Below are 23,555 nucleotides of genomic sequence, written 5' to 3'. Positions count from 1 at the left end.
TTAAAATCAGGAAAATACGGTGGCTATTCTTGAGCTCCAATGGTGTCCGGAAAATGTGTCTTGCACCTATCTTGAGCGCTTTTAGCTCCGTGTGCAGGTATGGAATCCTGCTGGAAGGTCCATCTTTTGTTTCCAAAGAACTTTTCCGACCGATGACAGACAACATCTCCCAAAATGAATTTGCTATACGATTATTGATTAATCCTTTTCCCTTGATCAATAAAAACAAGTGGTGTTTTTCCACTAGTACATATCCAACCAAAGCCGGGGTCGTTGACGCGGTTCAACAGTGCAAGAAGGCAAGACCGCTAGCCAGGATATTTTTTCGGGAAGGGACATGGTCGAGGCAAAGATGGTTCCAGGACATGTAATCAAGTGGGAAAATAGTATTTAAAAATTATGTTTATTATGTTGTTTGCAAAAATTAAACAACAATGTATTTGAAAAATTCGTATCAAATAATTATTTTAATTAATTATTTCATTAATATTTGATAACTAATTTATATTCCATCGGAACTATTTATTAGGGAGTTCACAAAATAAGAGGACTGCGTACGCTTTTAAGGTCTATAATACTTGATACAATGTTTATTACATGTTTGCAATTACAAATGCATGCGTCGGGGGCTTTTAGAATAACTTTCAAGCAAATAAGTGAAAATAGACACAGTTTAAAAGTAATCTACACTCACCAACTCAAAAAACAAATCAATATTCTTAAAGGCTTACTTTATTAAAATCTACAAAATTAAGCATGTAATCAAAAGTATGCTAGGATTTAAAATGATAGTTTTGATCATGTAAATCTGTTATGTCTCTTGTTGAAGTGTATATCAAAGAATGTTTTTAAATTGTTATCCGTTAACAAGAGTCTTTAGCAATCAGTAATGGACCAAGGTGTGAAAAAATGAGGACTTTTTGATTTTTTTTTTTTTTTAATTGTGTGTATGGTGGTGTGGAGGGAGTGGCGAAAAGAGGTCTGAATGAAAGAAGATTTGTATAACAAGGTCAAGTGATAATGAAGGAGGAATCGAAGGAAGAGTTTTGATTAGATTGTCTTCGTTTCTTTATTTTTTGGAGAGAATTTAAAATTTCGGGGGAGGATTTGTCCCGACGGTCCCCACCCTGTCTACGGCCCTGCAAGAAGGTCTTGGAGACAAGGGTGTTGTGCTAAACCTCATAAAACTTTGGCCTCTTTAAAGAAATCTTTATGCAAGGAATCTGATAAAATATCAGTGAGTGAGTTGCGGCCCACAGTCGACAATTTTGTGACACTTTTAAAGCTCTGTATTAAGGCTAAAGGTATAGTCACGTTGAAAATTTGTAAATATATTAGACGAAAAAATGTATTCATAAATTCATATTTATTTTGAAGTTTGGTCGTAATATTTTAAATAGCATTAAGTTATAATTTATCATACGCGTCCAAATTATTTCTAGTCCCCCTGTATAATAAAATAGTCAATGCATAAAACAATGAAGTTGATTTTTCGACTGTTTTTTACTTGAAAGCTCAGCCAATATTCAACTATATAGGTGTTTAATAGAGATTCGATGATATCGATGTCGATCAAAAACCGATTAACACTGTTTTGATAAAAATAACACTAATAATTGTGGAAGAAGTAAGATAATTTATTCAGAATGTAATCGCTTTTTATTAAAATGTCTTTTTGAGAGAAAGATGACGAATCATGAAACACAACGCAAGGAAGTCAGTTTTAATTTATTCTGAAAGTTAAGAAGCTGTCTCTCTTAAATGCACTTTGGTTTAGCATTCGGGGCAAATTTTGGTTACTGCCGATACCCCCCCATTTTATGTTATTTATTTTCCCTTATTGGATCTAGTTCATGGTTAGATCATTTTACAATGTACTCATCTGCGTTGTCATTATAAGGGAACGCTTTAAGATTTCGTAGAATGAAAAGAGAGAAAGTTTTATAAAACTATTGAGCTATGAGAAAATCATAGTCATAATCTATTGATTGATTTATGTAAATAAATATACATATCAGGCTTGGAGTAATCGACAATTACGTAATTGAAATCGATGTAATCGATTACCTTTTAGTGTAATCGTAACCATAATCATAATCTAAAAATTGAAAATACCTGCAATTGGAGTCTTAATCAAAGTCGTTCAAATTTGATGTAATAAAAATTGTAATCAGTCGGTATATAACCATAATTTCATCCTCTAATCAGGCATACAAATTTTAAAAAAATGTTTATATACTCAAAATCGAAGGTGAAAGGCAGAAGATGCTTGGATATTCATTCAAAGTTTAGGATCAAGTCTTCATCCCTTTCTCTGAATGCTCGCAGTCTATTCCGCATTTATTTTGTGATACTATAAAACCGTCATCAATTAGTAATTTTAAACCATTTAGATTTTAAAAACAAAAAACATTTATAATAATAATCATAACCATAATACATAGAACGGTAATGCGCTCCTAGTAGTGACCAAAGTACAAAACGAAAGGATACTGAAATAGAAAGGATTGAAGATGATTGACCGAAGATATTATAAAAAGATGAACTAAAGTTAGTCCCACAAAAAATTCGTGGTTGGCTCAGTGTTTCGTTCAAAGAAAAATTATAATGGAAAAGGAATTTACTCAATAATCAATGAAGAAATGAGCCTCTTAAAAGGGGTTGATCAAGTGCTAAAATACTCGAAGCTGAGAGTGGATAGTTATTATCCATAAAATGATCAAGAGTGGAGTACGAAAACGTTTCCATCGAGTTTTATATTCACCATTAAATTTTGATCCGGACAAAGAAATCAGTGGCGTAGCTCGTAGCGAGATATTTTTCCATGGAGGGGTTCATATAAAATGTTTCGAAATTAAAGGCCAAAAAGCTCGATTTTAGGCCGATTTATGTGTTTATACATATAATTTTGTTGCTTCATGGGGGGTTATAACCCCCTCCTTATCCCCCCCTCCTTGACTAAACATATGAAGGAGATGATTCATTGAAATCGTTTTTTTTTTTTTTTTTTACGTTCTTACTTTTTAGAAACAAAGAAATAACTATGAGTACGATTTTAAGACCATAATTTTCATAATTCTTTCGGTTTTGTTATTACAAAAGATGAGATGTCATAGTTTTCAGGCATTTTGTTTTTCCATCTCTCAGTTGCAAGAATGAAATGTTTAATTGAGAGTTGTCAATCCCGAGGGATCTTGCGGGATTAGTAAATATCAATCCTGAAATCCAGTAGAGCCAAAAACAGTGCGGAATTGCAATCCTTATTACTAGTCAACAAAGAAGGCAATTCTCTTTTTTACTTCCTTTTACAAAAAAGGAAGTATTGTATTCGTGAAAAAATTTTCACCCAAAAATCGGCATTAATTTCCATTTTGCTCACCACCAAATGAATGTTGAGTTTTTTTTGCAACTTGACCACACGTGGATATGTGCCTATTAACGTACAGACACCCGAAATATCCATTTTGACGATCCCCGAGTTAATTACAACGAGTTTTCTCGTGACGTCTGTATGTACGTCTGTATGTGCGTATGTGTGTATGTATGTTGCATAACTCAAGAATGGAATGTCCTAGAAAGTTGAAATTTGGTATGTAAACTCCTAGTAGGATCTAGTTGTGGACCTTCTCTTTTGGTTGTATTCGAGTGTTTCTAAGGGGGTCTTTTGACCCTTTTTGGGGGGAAATCATTGTTAATTTCGATGTAAACTCAAGTGGTGTTATAATTTTGCGGACACTTGGCGATATATCGCCAGTCTTTTGGTCGCCAAGTTTTGTCGCCAACGTGGCGACAAATTTGGCGATTTTTTTTTTTTTAATTCTGGTTCCAATTTGGCCACTGTTGGTGATATTTAGAGAGTAAACTATTGAATCATATTAAAACTGCCAATAATGAGAAAATGACATTAAATTGGAGTAAAAGGAAGTCATGTGATGCACACATCAGCTCGTTTTAGTGGTAGTTTATTTCAACTGTTGAATGTCTTATACACAAATAAATGGGGCATCAATAAGAAAAAAAAATATTATGTGGAAATTGTTAAAACTGATAAAGAAAACTCGAAAGCTATGAACATGATTTGCACTTATTTTCGTGAGGATAACCAATGTGTTTTATTGTACAAGAAAATTGTTAAATGAAAGTGACTAACCTGCAATGCCAAGCACATAGTTAGCAATACAGTCATCAGCATCATACCACCAAGACCAACTAAATGCAGGGTTCGACGTCCAGCTCGTTCAACCAAAATCAGAGAAATAATAGTCATCAAAACGTTGATGCTTCCCATCCCTAGAGTAGCGTTTAGAGCGCCATCAATGGAGAGACCAGCACTGAGGAAGATGTCAGTTGAGAAGAAAAATGCCTGAAATTTCGTAAAAAGATGATTGACATCTTTGAATTTCTGATTAAAGTTGTGAAATTTTCTCCGCTCCCTAAAAACATTGAAAATTTCTTTCTTAAATCAATATTCTTACAGATATCATGCACAAACATGCACCAAAAATCGTGAACTCCAACCAGGAATCAATACGTTAGTTAGTGTAAAGATGAAAAAACTTAAAATAAGTTGCAATGGAAAGAGCATAGGCAAACATACTTTTTGACGCATAAATAATTTTCCCTCGTCTTCCTGTTATCAAAATATAAGGTCTTAAAGCTAGGCCACATTGAAAAAATGTCGTAAAATTTAGCTAGACATTGATACTTAAACAGTCGTTGTATCTTCATTCACATATAAAGAAATCAATGTACAATTTTCTGATCAGTTTGCAGAACTTTGTATTTCTCGTAAAATGTGGCGACTTTTCATAAAATATTACCATAGTTTAAGACCTTATATTTCGATGGTGGGGGACGAAGGCGAATGTTTTATGTGTCGAAGGACATGCTTCATTATGCTCTTTCAATCGCTACATATTTGACTTTTTTTTCATTATTACACTAGTCGTGTGATTCCCTGGCAAGAACTTGCCTAATAAAACCTCAATTCTTAACTTTTAAATCCTTCTTATGATGAATATGAGTTCATTCGTGTACTGACTAAACTCAAATTCAGTTGAGAAACAAATTTACTGAAGTTATTAGTTTCTCAACCGTGTGATTCCCAGGCAAGAATCTGCCTGCTTAAGGATATTAGCAAAAGAAAGAGAGTAAAACCTCAATTCTTAACATTTTAGTCCTTCTCATGATGAATATGAGTCCATTCGTGTACTGACTAAACTCAAATTCAGTTGAGAAACCAATTTACTGAAGTTCAAATAGGGGCTGGCGCAAATGACTTTGAATGGATTATTCAGCAGTAAAGTCGTACCGTCCCTAAGCCAGGACTAATGCATAACTACATGCAACATACCGACAGCCCGGTTATCCCATCCAGAGACTGCAGTTTTGTCTTTGTTTGGACTCGTCAGTCCGGAATGGGGAACAACCGAGCTGAAGGCAGATGTCATGTCATTGAAGTTGAGAGCGCCAACAAACTGGTAAATAAACTAAATTTATCTCACCAGCGAGAGTCTACAGACACAGTGCGGTTCAACTCGTAAATTTAAGGCAAAGCTTGGGCATTAAGCAGTAAGTTACCACCCCTAAGCCAAGGCTGAAGCAGCATTACATACAATATACCAACAGCCCGGTTATCCCATCAGAGACAGCAGTTTTGTCCTTGTTTGAACTCATCAGTCCAGAATAAGGAATGACTGAGATGGAAGCAGTTATACATAGATGTCATCTTATTGAAGCTGTGAGTGCCGACAACCGGGCTGCCGGTATATTGCATGTAACTTTGAATGGAATTCAACACCTCCTGCGACCGTTCTAATAACCAAAGAGAAGGAAAATCGAACTAGCAAAGTGTAGCTTAAACATCCTATAGAGATAGAACAGGGTTACTTCCTGACATTAAACAGGTTTGGTACCAACAAAGTAGCCAACATGAAACAGGAGCTTTTCTCGGATGAGTTTTTATCCAGAAGCTCACACTACTTTGCTTTGAAAAAGGTGTTCCTTGTAACACCGAAACACGTGTCTGCAGTAACTTGCATTTTTTTGTGCTTCGAAACGTTGCATAACTGATTATTTTAAAGAAACAGGTGGTTATTTTTTTCTTTTTTGATTGTCACGTGATATTTCATAGCACCGTCGAATTTCAATGTAACTAGGTTGCTATTCATCACTTTTTTGGCGAGGAATTTTTTGTATAACTAGAGCTAAAGTTAAGCAGAAATAATCAAAAATTGCCAGTGAATTATCGTGTTGGGGGTGGGGCTCGGGGCCTGCGAAGGTCTGCCACGTGACAGTGAGGAAAGTATCTTGCCCACGCGGAGCATTTCTCGCTATTGCAAAAGAATGCAATGTGAGGCTCCTTGAAATTGAACTCCAACTCTGACAATGTTTACCTCTGTTTCGGTAAAAGGGAACGGTAATTGGAGCTAAGCTGAGTTGAGAAACTTTCTTAGTAGTTTTTCAAAAATATTTCAACTAAAATCCAACTAAAACACCTCTATTTTTCACTAAACTCCCCTAAAACAGGTAAACATAGTCAAGGTCACAGCTCAACTAACCAGAGCTGCACTAGACTGTTTCTACCAAAATACTTCCTTTGAGGTGTATATACGCGGGGTGCCCCCCTAGGGGGGGGGGGGTCATGGCGCAGGCTGCGCCACTGAAATTTTAGGGGGTATTTTTGCCAGGTATTTTTTACATGGGGGGGAAGAACACGCGATATTTAGGGGGTGCTCTTGCTCTTAGGTGTGTGGGCACCCCTGATATACTTGGGAAACAACTTCGCTCTTTCAACACCCATAGTTATCATATATCCAGCTGAAAAATCACTGTTATGCTTTTCTGTAATTTGATGTGTTTGAATCCCAAGACATGAGTCACCGTCGGGCATACCCTGAGATAATGTGCTGGTATCTCTACCACTTGACAAATCAATGCGCACTAGGTAAAAAGGGGAAGGACTGCACATTGATTTGTTTACTAGTAGAGATACCGGCACAGGGCCTCTGGAAATGTTCTACCGGACTAGGTGACCCGATAGAATTAAAGTAACAAAATGTCAGCTGGTGATCCTTTGTTTAATTATCATTAAAATTACGATCGTTTAGGAATCTAGCTAAACCTGACATCATATTACTAAACTTTTCAAAAAGCATTTCTTAGCAAAGAAAAGTTATTGTTGATAAAATACAGCACGAAAACATCTTTTTAAATACATCAATTTTAACGAATTTTTTAAATAACTTTACTTATTTATTTTTATTTTTAGTAGTTTTATTATTAAGTAAAGGCAACCGTATTAGGAGCATTCAATGTACTGAATAACACACTGTTTTGTTTAGGAGAAACTCTTATTTACCAGGATTTAAACCCATTTTAATGTGAAAAGAAAATTATTTTTCAATGACTTTTTAGAAATTTTACTTTTTGAAGTTCTTTTATACTGCGTTGGCTACCGAAAAATCGATAAATTTTACTTTGAATCCTTTCCCCCCCCCCCCCCTCCTCCCCATGAATATTTAAGATGTATTTCAAAATTCAGTTTGATGTAAGATGGTGTCAGTATCACTTGAAACAAGCATAACATATGTGCACTTAAAACTGCATTTGCAGTGAGCCAACGACTTTATTCAAAAGATAAAATAAGCATTCTTATTGAGTCTACAAGTAAGGACTTCTATGTTATTTCTTATGTCTGCAAATTTCTATCCGTTTGTATTTGGCTGAGTGAAATTTTCGCTCATTCATGACTGTCCAAAATTCCTCCCGAGGGAGGTTGAAAATGTTCATTAGAGGTACTCCTCGTCAAAGTCGCATTTGAGACAGCGGTTAGGAAAGCTGTCTTTCACTCGGACGACCAGGGGTGCTCACCTAAGGGGGGGGGGGGGTTATGGCGTAGTCTGCCAATTGAAATTTTTAGGGGGGGTTAGAGGACTATTTTTCTCCTTTTTAGGGGGCTTTTACTGGGGGCGCGATTTTTCGGGGGCGCCTTCGATCTTAGGGAGGGGGGCACACCGGCGGACAATGATCACATCATGTACATGTATTCAGAGAAGAACTAACCACTTCTCTTGTGCCATAAAGCAATCCTAATACAGTAAAACCTGTAAAGTTGACCACCCTTGTAAGTTGACCACCTGTCTAAGTTGATCGCTATTTTCAGGCACAAAATTAGATCTTATCATATAATTCAACCTCTATAAGTTGACCACTAAAGAAGTGCACCGCAAGTGGTCAACTTACACAGGTTTCACTGTAATTCAAGCTAAAAGATAGGGAGTTGTTGGAGAAAGGTACCAGTTGTCAGAGGAGCCTTTTTAACCTACCTCAACTGCTTAATAAATAAGCAAGGGCGCAATCAAAAGATACGAGAATCCCCCCTCCCCGAGAAACGCGGTTTTTGAGCTACTTAACCAATTTTGTACTGGTACTGACCATTCATTCCTAATTTTGAATTATAGAAAAGTAATTGAAAGCGTTCAATGACTTAATTTTGCAATTGAGATGGACTAGATCTTTGAACCAAATTTTACCCGGACGTCTAAAATTACTCATAATCTATAAATACTTACAGCGTTAATACCAGATAGTTGTTGAGACAACATGATCATCACTGATATAAACAATGGAGTTCGTAATACCGGATTATGCCACATCTCGTGAAGAGTCACCTGTAAATAAAGAGTATGAATATAGTTGACTGCGAAACAGTTTTAAATTACGCAAACTGTGGGTTTTTGGACTTCGCTACTGGATTTACCTTTGGTACGAGTTTCATTGCCTCATATTCAGCTCTCATTTCATCCATTTCATCATGCACTTCAATAGTTCCTCGTAACCAAGTTAAAGCTGAGAAAGAAATGACTGTGTTACTAAAGATTAAAGCATCTTGTAAACATCCCAAGAAAAATAAGATTAAAGGTAATGATACTTAAATATTACCCCTATTTTATGCCATAGCTTTTGCTTGCTTTAGAAACCCAAAGATGGTTATTTTAACCCCCGTTAAATAAAAAGATAATTAATTATAAAAGTAGAAAATGTACCATAATGTATAACAAAGTATTTTTATCGTGCTTTTGCTTTCCTCTCGTATCCGGACGATCTTGCCTCTGCAAATCTGCAATGCGGATCAAACGTGATGTGTTGCGCTTCTAAGATTTCTTTTTTAATTTTTTGTTCAGCATGAACATATTTTCGGATTTGGAGCTGATACGGGTAAGGCCGATACTTTGGGGTTGCACCAAAAAGTAAATGAAAAAATTTTGGGAAAAAAAAGATCGCTTTTGATGACTGTTTAAATATTTTAGGAGAGAATATCCCACTAAGTCATCCTCTTTGCTGCAAATAATCATGCTTCTGAACTTTTTTCCTCTATAGCTCTTCAGAAGAATGTTAACGGTTAATATAAAGCTCTTTTCCTCTCCAAATGAAAATAATGGGTATGAAACTGTTAAAAACTGAAGAAAAAATGGAAGGGGGGATCTTTTAAAAATGATGAGTAATGATCTGAAATGGTGGTTATACTTGGATTCAGGGGGATATTTTACATAAAAAACCAGCAGGAATGGTGTCAGAAGCATCTTTCATCACGCGCTGCGTTATCAGCTTGAATCCTTAAGTCCTAGTCAACCTCTAAGTCGTCAACTGATCAGGGACCCAAACGAATAGTGATTCAATATGACGACAAACAAACATTAGATTTTAAACACAGACGTGTATTGGCACTTTTTGAAATAAGAGCAGAGTTCTCCAAACTATGGCTTGTGGGCAAAGGTGGCCCGCGATCATACGAAGTCTGGCCCGCGGCAGCGAACCAGCTTATTCTACCTTTTATTGAGCAAAAAGCTCAATTAAACAACAAAGTTATAATGACTAATTATGTTGTTAATGTCGTGTGCCAGCTGGGTTGGCAATTTGGGGTGCGCTGCTTCACTTTTCCAACTGTACCATAATTTGATGTGAAGTCCGACTTCCACAGTACACACACACATACCATAAGGACCCGTTTATAGGGTAGGCAACCCATTCACTGCACAACACATTCACACAAAGGGAGGACAAGGACAGGAGAGAGAGAGTGCATCCATGCCCGAACCCGGATTTGCACCCGGGACCTCCCCATCGCAGTTATGTTTAATTATACTGTTGTGAGTCTCTAATTTTCACATTATTAGGAAAAAATGCAATATAGATCGTTTAAATGTTTAGCACCATTGTGTAATTCAGTTTCTGTTATTCAGTTGTGTTCGCTTCGATCGAATTCTATTTACCAGTCGCGGAACGAGAAATTTACTTCTTGTTAAGGTAAAGGAAGTTTCTGGCTGCGCTATTGGTAGATACAATTGATTTTATACGTTAGAGTTGAATGTGCTCCTTAATCACACATTAAAAAATATATAAATATATTTTTTGCTCTTTATTTTATTAGACATTAAGGATAATAAAGGCCCCAATACAAAAAGTTCGATTGGGGAGGAGATTGAAATTGAGAGACAGATTTCTTCCGAATCTCCCCTACAGGAAAAAGATGTTGGAGAATGTTCCTAAGTCAATATGGGATTATAAGGTTATACAAAATGTTTCTAGCATGTTCTGAATTGTATTTTTTCACGAATAATAACATATTAATTTAAAATTTTAATGTCATTGATTTAGCAGCTACTGAAATAAATCTATTTGGGACTATTTTTTGAGTAATTTTGATTATTTACTGTTTGAGCCCAGTGATTAACGAACGTTAGTTCTGATGCCAGCAGAGAAAATTGTTTTAAATCCCGTGCTCATTTTTTGGCACCTGGAGGATGAGAACTGACAGTTTGAAGATTAATTCTAAACTTGGTTTTGAATTCTGTGAATGCGGTAATAACACTTAACTAAAAATTTACTTTTGGTACAGTTAGTTTCAATGTAGCAAAAATTTGAGATTCTGAATTATAATTGGTATAATGAGCTATCTCTGTCTTGGGGGGGGGGGGGGTACTTGCCCGCGAGTTTCGAGAAATTTTCAAATGTAGCCCTTTGGCCAAAAAGTTTGGAGATCCCTGAATTAGAGCATTTAAGATATTTCTTATGCAGTATCTATGCAGAGAATATAATGTGATAATTCACAGTTACTTTAAAAGAGTCATTGATAAACTAATTCATTAACATTGAAATAATGCGAGCACATTAGCTTTAAATTAGTGCACAAAAAGGTTATGTATGTGGTCTGTTGCACCTTGAATTTAATATTTTACTTTACCGTACTAAGTAAAAAACCCTAAGGCACTCAAGGCAACTTAGTTGAACCAACTTTTCTTCTAATAAGCCAAATTTATTTGAGCAACTGCTCCACAATGCTGTTAAAATGAACCGAGTTGACTCAACTAGTTTACCCGTACGTAGAGCGAACGCTTGGCAATGTCCTGATGAGTTGAACCAACTAAAAAGTTGATTCAACTCATCGGGATAAGAATGGTAGCGGCACATGTGCCTGGCGTGCCTGATGAGTTGACTGCTGTGTGAAGGATGCTGGGCGATTCCTCCACTTTTCTACCAGGTTGCACTTCCTCATAAGCACCCGTTCGAAAGTTGATTCAACTAAGTAGCCTCGTATTTAGGAGGCTTTAGGCTTCAAGCTAAGGGATACAACGTTTTGGGAAAATGTACTATGATAAGTTATGAATTAAAGTCTCACAAGCAAGCATAAACATTAGGGTAATTCGAAAAACTCGATTTTTTAATTTCGGAATCGCGTTACCTCTCAAAAGGTGTAGTTTGGTACCCTTAATTTGCGGGGGGGGGGGGGGGATCGAAGTCGAAATCTTCAGTTCGCGCATGAGACTGAAAGTTAGGAAAAAAATGCTAAAAATTTAATTTTTCAAACAATAATAAAATTAGATTTTTAATATTTTTTTAAGGCAATAGCCATAAATTGTCAGTATATAGCGTAGTTTGAACCTTAAAAATATTTTATAGCTTTTACTTAAGATCTTTCGTTTGCGCATACACCTTAAATTGGGCTTAAAACTCCTGAAATTTGAAGCCAATTTAAGGCGTATGCGCGAACTAAAGATCTTATTCAAAAGCTAAAAAATATTTTTTAGGTTCAAACTACGCTATAGTCTAATAAATTTATGGCTGTTGCGTTACGAAATAATACAAAAAAAAAAACTAATTTTATTATTTTCTGAAAATTTCAGTTTTTAACATATTTTTTCAAACTTTCAGCCTCATGCGCGAACTGAAGATGTCAACTTAGAATTTTTATTTTTTATTCTTCCCCAATCGAGGGTACCAAACTACAACTTTTGAGAGGTGACGCGATTCCAAAATAAAAAAATCGATTTTTTTCGAATTACCTTAATAAACATATAGATGCGAAGTTTTTTTTTCCTTGAAAGTATAGGTAAAAAATAATTTATCATACAAATCATGCAGAAAAATATTGTACCTTTTGAAACAATCACAATCAAAACTGGTACCTTTTTGTGCGGAAACATCTCTTCCTTGAGTAATCAGAATATATTTTGGTGACTCGGGGCAGAGGGGCATGGTGACTAACATGAAAAGTGAAGGGACTAGAGTCATAGCTGGAAAGATAATAAAATTTAAATGAAAAATAACATTTACTTTTTATAAATTTTTATCTTAATATCGTCGCCTCAAAACAACTATAGAAAATCTTACTGTTGATCTGAGGTGACGATAAAAGTCACTCAAATTAGAAATACCTGCATCAATTTTGAACCCATTAGAATATCTATCGTTACTGAAATTAAAAAGTTGGAAATATTCTCTTCTATCACACTATCTCAATTTCTCTATTCAAGAATCATAGTTTGAGAATAGAAATAGTAGAAAGAGTTGAAAATAACTAAAAAAATCTGAAGATGAGTCCTCACGACTTAAACGAATGTTTTGAACAGCATGGGTCTAAGAGCCATGATGGGTGAATGTTGAAATGTTAAGAACTTTCTGCTCCGGTTAGAGTTGGTACATTTTACCTCTGAACATTTCAACCATAGAGCAAGTATACAACTAGAGTGCGTGCATCTTTATCCCGAAGACAGAAAGTGATTGTCAACATTAGGAGAAATTATAATGTGGCTCTGATAAGTTGAGCTTTGACCTTGACACTGTTGGGGGTAATAGGTCAGTGTGATTGGGACTGAGTTGAGTTGGGATCTTTTCGTAGTAATTTTGCGGATGCTTTTCAGCTCAAATCCGTGCCAATAACCCTTTCCTTTTCCACAACCTCCTCAAAAAGTGGTAAACTTTGTCAAAGTTACGAACCAACTTATCATAGCCGCACTATAGTGGTCATATAAGAGGTGTGGGCGTCTATACTTGGTATCTTTCTCACCAAATCATCGTTAAGTTAAAGTACGTGTTTACCTAAGTTTGCGTGTTTTAGATAAGGGGTTTCCAACTAGCGGCCTTCGAACCGCATTTTACCCACGAAGCCTTTTATGAAAATTATTTTCAGCATTGGATTTCATGTCCCTGTGCAAGACAAATAGTTTTTAAGAAAATCCACAAGTGTTCCAAATGGTGTTCACCAATTAATACCATATGTTATGGACAACATTGGTACAAGCAACTCCAAAGTGACACACGCGAAATAGTTGAGACTCTTCCGTTGAGACAAAGCTTGAGGTGGAAGTTATTCTCGATGGTACCAAGCCGTCAACCTCAATTTTTTCATTGAAGATTTCATACTTTTTGCGAAGTATATATATATATATATATATATATATATATATATATTTTTTTTTTTTTTTTTTTTTTTTTTTCAGTTTGTAATAGTCATTACAATGCTCATGTCTCCCCCTCATAAAACAGTTATGTAGCGGCCTGCCACCAAACCTTTGGTTGCAGCTGCGACCTGCGGTACTCTAACACCTTGAAATTGGAAATCCTTGCTTTAGATTGTTACTCCCAGTAAGAAGTACTGATCAAAATCACTTTCATATCTGCAGTCCAAATGTAGCCCTAGTGCGTTGTTAAATTCTAGCTCTGTGGTTTAATTTTATTGTAATGTCAGCGCCGTACCGTAGTAAATACTCATTCAAATTAACAAATCAACTACAGCTGATTCTGCTTTTAGTATTGTAGGGGGCTATTATTAAAAATATGATTGCACAAATCGGAAAAGGAGGTTCTGACTGCAGTACTTAGGCAAAAATAAGTGATCTATGGCTCTCCAGCGGTAATTTCTCTAAATTGAAGAAGGGAAACAGGCCCGGCTCCTGGGGTAGGCGACCTAGGCGGTCGCCTAGGGCGGCAAGTTTAGAAGTCGAAACATTTTTCTTTAGCGCATGAACATCTGTTTCAGCGCCATAAGATTCACTGCTTCAATTCTAAAAAAAAATTTTATTTAAAGTGTGTATCTACATGCAACGCATAGTTCGGAATTCAACTAGAAATTCGATTTAATTTTCGAGGCTGCAAATTGCGTGATTTAAAAGTCTTTTGAAAATATTAATATATGTTTCAGTGTCATAAGATGCACTACTTAAATGTTAAAAAAGATAATTTAAAGTATATACCAGTGCTTGAATATGCAAAACCCAGTTTGGAATTCAACTAGAAACTCACAAGCACTTTACTATTATTTCTATTTTATCAATATATTATTATTATTATTCAATGGGGGGGGGGGGGGGGGGTAGCAATTGCCAATATTGCCTAGGGGGTGGAACTACTAGAGCCGGCCGGGGGGGAGGGGGTCATGAACCCCATGGTCCACTCGCTGCAAGCTAATTACATGTACATTGATATTCAATCAGGGCCGACATTAATGTATATTTAAGGATGAAAATGCATCAGAATAATGCAAAATTTCTTTTTGTTTTAGAATATTTTGTCGGATATATCTTTTCAACTATAAATTCGCATTATCGCTCTGAAAAAGGGATTCCTTGTCAGGGGCGTTTCAAATGGTTGATTTGGGGACATAGCTTCCCCCGACACTCAGAAAATTTTTCTTTCTGACCACAGAAAAGGATTTGAAATTTCCTTTGCAAGTCCAAAAAAGTGTCTGTAATTCTAATTGCTCTTTATGCATTTCTTAAGCTGTTACTATATTAAACTTTTCGTACAAAGGTAAACACTCTATTTATTTCTACTGTATTCTGTAATTAATTCGTCCAAGCTGAACATACTATCAAAAGTCTGAATGTTCAGAGCATCTGGTGCTTAATTCTCATAGCAACTCAGGGGTGGTCAGCTACAACACATCTTTTTTTTTTTTTTTTTTTTTTACACATTAGACCGAACTTAGACTATTTGTACAAGATTATGCATTTTTAAGAATATTGGGATTCTGCTCTTTCCGTGTTAGAAATTAAGCTCTGATTCCCTCACTATTCAGTGAAAATTTTTATTATTAATTTTTTACTATTTTAATAAAAACTCAGAAATATTTTCCAATAGAGAAAACAAAAGTTTTAACAATGTCTACTTTAAATGACACGAATAGTGCATTTCGCTTACCAGTAAAATATTATCCCCTCCCCCCATGTCAAAAAAGTTTTTTCTTTTATGTTGACAGCGTCAATTCGTGCCTTCTTGTTCTTCTTCTTTTCTTCTTCTTCTTTTTTTTTTGTCACATATTATAAAAACAATTGTGTCTTTTTTCAAAGGAAATTATAAAGCAAAAAATTAAGAAGCGAAAAAATATTGCAATGTGTTGAAAACAAGTTTCTACATTTAGAAATTGCCATCACCGAAAACAAAACTTATTTTTAATATCTGCATTTTTTCTTTGTAAGTTTAATATTAGGGTCTATTACATCATTCACGAAAAGGAGTCGATCATTCTTTTTTTTTCCCTCGCAAAGGTTCGATAAAATGAGGCCTAACCTTGTGAGAATCTTTGCTTCCTCTTGGAGACTTCACTAAAAAGGGAAAGTGTTATTGGTACTGCTTTGAGTTGGGTTACCATTCAGTATAACTGCGAAAGTAGTCCAGCTCAAATCCGCCCAATAATGCTTCCCCTTTCCAGTGAGCTCACAGAGAAGAAATATATACTTTCAAGGTCATACCGCATCTCACTCTCACCGGAGCCACACTGCATTACGCAGATCCTTACGAAGTTATTCAATGCTTTTCTTTTATACCTGCTATCAGAGATATTTTTACGCCCTGATATGCATCAAACTGCATATTTCATGCATTGAAAACCGAAAACAGGCCTCAAAAACTTAATCAAGCATATTTTCACGCTTTGCATCTGAACAAAACTCTAAACGAGGAAAGTAGAAAAGAAGCAATTGGAATTTCAAAAATGTTACACTTGAGAGATTTTTTTATTAAAAAAAAATACTTTAACGTTTAAATATTAATTATTCTAGACGTTAAAAACCAAACCAGCACACGTTTATTCTTTCCCTGCCATTTCCCACTTAATATTTTGAAAGCGATTTTCTTTTTTTTTCCCAAGGAAATCATATTTTTAACATTTGGTAGTCACTATCTGGGGGCAAACACTGGGGGTTCCGCGTTGGCTGACCACCTAACCGGAACATCTGCCTTGCACCCCAGAGCACCTGGTCAGGAAAACTGAGTTGGGCACAATAGGCCTTGACCCTCACGGGCTGTCGTGCCGCAGGGTTTTTTTTTTTTTTTTTTTTTTTTTCACAATCATAAATATTCAGAGGGGAAAAGAAACACCTATCATTTCACTAATATAGAAAGACAAAGACTTACCAAACAAGAATGGCCATCTATCTTCAGTTCCTAAAATCTGGGGTAAACCCAGTACTTGAGATACCAAAATTGATATAGTGATCACCAGCTGATAGATAGTTCCAACAGCACCTCGTAAATGCAATGGAGATATCTCAGCCAGATACATAGGTGCCAGACCAGCGTTTAATCCTGCAAAATTTTCAAAAATGTTATATTTCTTTAATCGGGAACTACTGCATAAAGGAAAAAACTGCACTTTGAAAAGTCATAAAATTACTGCTTTTCAATATTTGTATGCTTTTTTTAACTTCATTCAAAAGCATAGATGTAGTATTAACTAGATACACAACGATAGACTGGTTCCATGGGGAAACCGAGATATTCTAGTTAACGAAAGTAGACGGGCAAGCGTCCTAAAAGCGCATGCGCAAACAACTTTTGCCGTGCCCTGATTTTGCATCCTCGTAAACTACGCTTTTGCCCGTTTACTTCAAATGTCGAGTGTTCAACGGCGGCCATTGGGTACAACTACGGAGCTGTGCATCTAGTGTTCTACATTTATGTTCGAAAGTTTAAAAATAAATAAATAGAGTTGTCTACTCTAATATTTCAAAGGGAACCACTGATCTGCGTAACAATGCTTTACTGTGACACGAACTGATGGCGGATGAACTGGGATCTTGCCGATCATGCCGTACCTACTACAAAATGAAGTGTTCCGTTTTCGCATCCAGTTCACCTCCCATCTCACCGTGGTCAAGCTTTAAAATATCTTCTTAAAATATAAAAATTAAATTTCCTGAATGAAATATGTTCTACTACAAATAGTATGACAATCATCTGTGCATTTAATTTTAAAAAAATGTCGTTAATGGGTTAAATATGTGATTTTATCTAAAACCAAATCCGCTAAGAACGTCCAATGCCACATCATACACACACAAAGTTCTTTTTAATCCCAGAAAAACGAAATTGCGTGGTATCTTCATATACGTCCATAAAATACCATTGTACGGCAACCAGCAAGGTAATTTGACGAATTTGAAAATGAAGTAGATACTTCAGTGATTCCAACGATTGGTAGTATCCCTGTCTTTCCTTCAGGTAACGAGTTACGTTTTTCTAAATAAATTTAAAATGAATGCTAAACTGATATGAAAATATCCTGCTTACTTATGGTGAAAGCATGGAGGACGTAATTTTATACGTACAGTTTTCACTGAGCAATATCATAACAACATTACGCAACAATTATTGAAAATTGACGTTTGGAGTAGACTCAATAGTTGCCCTTTATACATGTAACTGAACCAATTGGTCGTTTGGAGTAGACTCATTAGTTGCCCTTTATACATGTAACTGAACCAATTGGTCGTTTGGAGTAGACTCATTAGTTGCCCTTTATACATGTAACTGAACCAATTGGTCGTTTGGAGTAGACTAATTAGTTGCCCTTTATACATGTAACTGAACCAATTGGTCGTTTGGAGTAGGCTCATTAGTTGCCCTTTATACATGTAACTGAACCAATTGGTCGTTTGGAGTAGACTCATTAGTTGCCCTTTATACATGTAACTGAACCAATTGGTAGTCAGTTTTTTAAAAACTGTAAGGAGAGTCAGTGAAAATTAAAGAAAAAAAAGAAGCCCAGATCGGAGTCGGCATGCTTTCTAACGACTCCGACTCCGTGACCCCAAAATCAGTCCGACTTCGCAGCATTGGTTGACCAAGAAAACGTATTTTCTTCTGAAAATAGCACACTTCAAGTTTTAAGGAAGTTCATGTTCGATTATTTTCGGAAACTATGTCTTCAGTCAAGAAAAATAAAACAAGGTTTAAAACAACGTTACGTTCCAAATAATATCGTAGTGCAAGTGGGCGGGTTCGAGAACAGCCGAATGCAATACCACAGAAGAAAACAACTTTCTTGCATCATTATTATTAACTATGCGTACCATCAACAAAAACAATTTAATTCTATTGAAATGTGTTACATTTAAGTTTAATTAAATGTAGGAAATTTAAACTAAAGAAGATAAATTTTATTTTATTGCGCTTTTCGCTACAAATCTTTTATAAATCACAAATAAAAGCAAACAAGTCTTATGAATTAATTAGTAAGAACACTGATTTTGTTTATTTTCTTTTTACATATCGCTCACTCCTTTCGACAACGTCATATCTCAAGAAACGTGATTTTTCAGGAGAACGAATTTTCGTGTGCCACAAGTTGAGATCCACTGCAACGTGGTAAATTCAGATGCCTATTTTATTATTGTTATTATTTCATTTTGTTTTTAGTCACCCTTGTTGAGTTCCCTCTTTGTATCAGCAACGCCTTAAATGTAAACTAGTTATATAAACCTGAAATTAAAAGGTAAATATTAAACTCATCTTTTCCTTACTTTCTGTATAAACTTTAGATAACTTATCTTAATTTTTCACATTGCTTTTTAATGTTAGTATTTGAATATCTTTGAACCTTATCTAACCTTTAGTAACCAGAGTTCCATAGAAATAGTTTTGAATTACATAAAAACGTATATTTGACTTAAACTGCTTTTGAGGGCTTTTGAAATTCCAAACAGGAACAATAGTTAATAATACAAAGCATAATTTTGAAAAAGTACAGTTGGCTGTCTATTTAACGACGCTCTATTTAACGACTTTCTCTATTTAACGACGGCTTTTCACGATCTTAGATGGTACACTATAGTGTTAAAAGCATTCTATTTAAGGACGATTTCTGCTTAAGAACGATTTTTTGTGGTCCCTTGAAAGTCGTTTAACAGAGAGCCAACTGTAGTTTTCTTGTTAGAAAAATGAGTTTTATAGATGAAGAGCGATGTTGGAAATTGTACAAAGAGATGGAAGTGCGTAATTGATTTTTACTACATAACTGACACTTTTGATAACATTTGTAATTGAAAAAAAAGGTAGAATTTACATGCAATATACCGAATGCCATGCAATATATCTATGGTAGAAGTTGCTAAATTTACCTGAGTTGAACCCGATGAAGAACCTGCCAATAATCAACATTTCATAGGATTTGGCAGCTTTTGATGCACCCATGAAAGTTGCTGCGATGATGACAAAGATATTGTTCAGCAAGAGACCGCCTTTCCTGCCAAACCTTTCTGCCACAAAAGCAGTCATGAGAGCACCAGCCATTCCTCCAACACAAAAAATGGAAACCAGGATAGAGAAAATAAATGTAACAGTTCCTTCTCCCGGATCTTCTTCATATCTGTCATAGTATGTCTCGTTGATGAATTTTTGGATCAACTGGAAAAAAGAAGATCTGTTTAAATTTTCAGTTGTTATTGTAAACAATGAGACAAAGGGAGTGACAGAGATTGAGGAGAATAACTTTAGTCAATTAAATTCGAGTAATTCTACTGAGCTTCCTTGGTACTAAGCAAATAGTTTGACCCATTACCGCATCCAGGATTTTCTTCATGTCGGGGAGGGGGTTGGAAAAATAGCTTTTACAGCATGTATATATATATATATATTACTTGGATAGGAAATATGGCTTAAAATCAAGGTTTTTGAGAGCATAAGTGGCTCGCCCGGGGGTTGAGACAAGGGGAGTAGTTGCCCCTTACTTTAAAAAATAAAGGGACTTTGCCCCTCCTCTTTTCTGAGTTCAAAATTCATGATCAAAATTGATCGATTCATGCGTTTAAAGAAAAAAAAATTGATTTAATAGGTGTGTGGTAAGTTTTATGTTTTTATCATGTTATTATTTCATGAATATTAAACTGGAGCTTTGAATTAAAAGGAGAGAGTTTACTGTTACCATTTGCCCCAGTTTTCGAAGCAGCGTCACGAAATTTATGGATAAGGTCATTTAATCAATCATGTCGTTAAAGTTCAATCGCCCAATTCTTTTTAAAAAAAAGCCAGCTTTAGGAACCCTGCTCGCCAAAATTACCCCCTCCCCCCTTTTTTTTGGTGCACCAGCCCCAAATGCTTGGGAGTTAATACATAATAACCCTCGTTGCTCCCTTCGTTTGACCGCAGGAAAAGATCTTGAAAAAGAAAAGCCTCATTCGCCATATGAAAGCTGTCTAAATAACACTCATTTAATTTTTCACTTTAGGATACAGATCTTGAAACTGCTCTGGGGCACAGCTGGAAGCTTCATGAAACACTTCTTAGGGTTCAGTGAGTTAAAAAAAAACTTCGTAAAAAGCTATAAAACCTTCGTACTAGTTGAATAGGGTTAGTTAACTAAAATAATAAAAACGGAATGAGATAATATAGTAACTACACAGCTGTTCCCTCTAGTTTAGTCCAACGCAATTCTATATGTATAATACAGTGCCAATAAACCTCTAACCCGTGAACACAGTCTGAAAAAAGTTAAGAAATTTAATTTGATACCATACAGTGATCTATCACAGCGAAAAAAGAACTTTGTACCTTACAGTTTTAGATTTTGTTGTGCTGGTTTTCTTCACATTTTGAAATAAAGATATTCATCGTAGTTCAATGAAAAATGTATATTGAACTTCAAGAGATCAATTTTCAAATCAAATCATCTTGAACAAGAAAATGAGTTTAATCAAACTGAAGACATAATAGAATGGCTTCTCTACCTTTAAGAACATAGTATTAACCAAAATTGATTCCAATAATGACCTGAAAATTTTAGATTACAAGTTAATGATGGCCTTTATGACAAAAATATCAGCTATAAGCGAATGACATTCGTAGAAATGTATCTTTAATGCTAGTATAAAAATTACTGCAATAATACTTCGTTATAATTCATACTATTATTCTTATATTCGATAATTTAATGAAATCACAACTTCAATGTTCCATAGTTAAAATCATAACTTATTTTTGAGCAAGCTTTAGGTACCATCCGGAAAATATACCGTTAATTGACGTTCCAAGAAGAATAAGAAAACATAACATCTACTTTATACAGCCAAAGATCCAATCGGGAGCACCCTGAACTTATATTTTTAGAAGGGGGGTGGAAATTCTCGATTTGCCAAATAAAACAAATTTTGCAGAATGACGATAATTTTGCTAAATGGAACTCTAAATTTTGCAGAATGGAACTCCAAATTTGCCGAATGATGCTAAATTTGCCGAATCGAAATCCAAATTTTGCCGAATAATTATGATTTTGCTGAACTGTCAGACCAAATTTGCCGAATAAGGAAATTTTTCGAAGGTCAGAGTGACCTACCGTGACCTCCCATTCTATAGCCCCTGTATACATCCTATAGGCGCCCCTGGATCCTATATACTTTTATTGAGTTCAAGTAACCATTACAATTAAAATATATACAGCAAAGACTACCTTTTGGTGAACATTAGATCAAATTGGCAGCAAAATCGTATAGCTTAATAAAGATGTTAATTGAACATTATTTTGAATTCGAGTATTTTTGATTTCCTCATTAAAAATGGCAAAGTAGGAAATTAATTTCCGAATTACTCAGAAAACAACATAAAAAAAGCGCGTGATTTAAGGTAATATTACTTTTCCAACGCATTTCTTTTTCGCGATGTAAGTAATGCTGAGAAGTAAGGCAAAAATTTAGGTCGATGCGGGTCAGCTTTAGAACTTAGACCTTTAAATGAGAATTTCCGTCTCTAATCATGCCGTAAGTCGGTCAGTTGAAAAGAGTGATAATTTGAAATATTTTCTTTTTCGGTAAATGTAAGAGCTAAAATAGAAAAACTTGCAATTCGAGATTAAAAAGAAAATACAATACTTGTTTTCTAACCATTTCCTTAAAAGTTATTTTCAATTTCGTACCTTTTTGATAGCGTTATTGTAGTTTAATTTATGCATAAAAAATTTAATTTAGTCTATAACTTGAAGTGGGAATATATGCGCAGAAAATTTAATTTATTCTGTAAATTGAAGTAGGAATATATGCTTGATTGCATTGTCAAAAAACTGGCTTAGCAAACCTCATTTCGAGTCTCTGAAACTTACACTATGAAACATAGCAATGAATTTATTTGTTATTGAAATAAAAATGACAACTACTCAGAAGCCATTAGTGTATGAATTGAATCCATTATGGCAGCTGTGTTATTAGGTCAGTTGTTCAGAAATCCAATCTAAAAATTGTGTCATTTTTGACACTGTGATTCTCTTTCTATCAAGGCAATGACCAATAAACGGATATGATATTGAGGCAAAAATTATGTCATTTCTTAGGAATTTCTTAGTTTCGGTTTTTAGGGAGGAGACATCGTTTTGACGTTAATACAAAATGGTAAAAAACGTTTTGCACATTCATATAAATGGAAACACAAAATCAAAAAAAAAACTTTTTTTTTCTTTATTTTAAATTGAAAGATAAAAAAAAAAATGAAGCTAAAAGTGTTTGCCACAAATTTTTACATAAAAGTGTGATAAAAAGTTTTGTTAGTTTTAGATAAAAGTTGTAAATTAAAGTTTTTTCAGTATGCATAATTACATCTGCAGCAAATGTCTCTTGAATTACAAACCAGAAGCGATAGTAATTATAGCAATACCAACAACAATATTTTTCATTTTAGAAAGTTTTCTGTTAATTAACAGAAAAGCATTGCAATACTAATTAGCGGATCCTTATCTAGAAAACTAAGCAGAAGTCCTTCTGAGAATCATTACTATAATGTAAGATAAGATAACAATGTTTCTCTTAAGATTCAGCAGCATCGTTGAAAGTTACTAACACTATCAATTTGTTTTCATAAACTCAATGTTCAAAATGTTAATCATACCTCCCCCCATCACTGAAACACTCGACATTTTGAGTAGAAATTGTTACCTGTTCTTAAGGACACCTTGGATATTTTCAAACGTATTGGATCAATAAACGCAGAAAACTCGAGCCTCTAAATTTGCTTGA

The 23,555-nt window shown here is 35.1% G+C and overlaps 1 protein-coding gene across 2 annotated transcripts in view; it reads right to left on the bottom strand.

Annotated features, from left to right (window-relative positions):
* The window catches only part of LOC129231818 (solute carrier family 2, facilitated glucose transporter member 1-like), a 112,896-nt gene that overhangs the window by 17,691 nt on the left and 71,650 nt on the right, over window positions 1-23,555 (bottom strand). For both annotated transcript variants that reach the window (XM_054866197.1, XM_054866199.1), the window contains exons 3-8: window positions 19,680-19,965; window positions 16,696-16,866; window positions 12,468-12,575; window positions 8,762-8,850; window positions 8,574-8,672; window positions 4,151-4,363 (exon numbers count right to left, since the gene is read on the bottom strand). In XM_054866197.1, coding sequence (XP_054722172.1) covers window positions 4,151-4,363; window positions 8,574-8,672; window positions 8,762-8,850; window positions 12,468-12,575; window positions 16,696-16,866; window positions 19,680-19,965 — 966 coding nt within the window. The remainder of the gene's footprint in view (window positions 1-4,150; window positions 4,364-8,573; window positions 8,673-8,761; window positions 8,851-12,467; window positions 12,576-16,695; window positions 16,867-19,679; window positions 19,966-23,555) is intronic.

This window comes from Uloborus diversus, chromosome 10 (genome assembly GCF_026930045.1).
Source record: "Uloborus diversus isolate 005 chromosome 10, Udiv.v.3.1, whole genome shotgun sequence".
Taxonomy (NCBI): domain Eukaryota; kingdom Metazoa; phylum Arthropoda; class Arachnida; order Araneae; family Uloboridae; genus Uloborus; species Uloborus diversus.
Note: the sequence above shows the minus strand (reverse complement) of the source record. Positions and strands in the feature narration are given on the sequence as shown.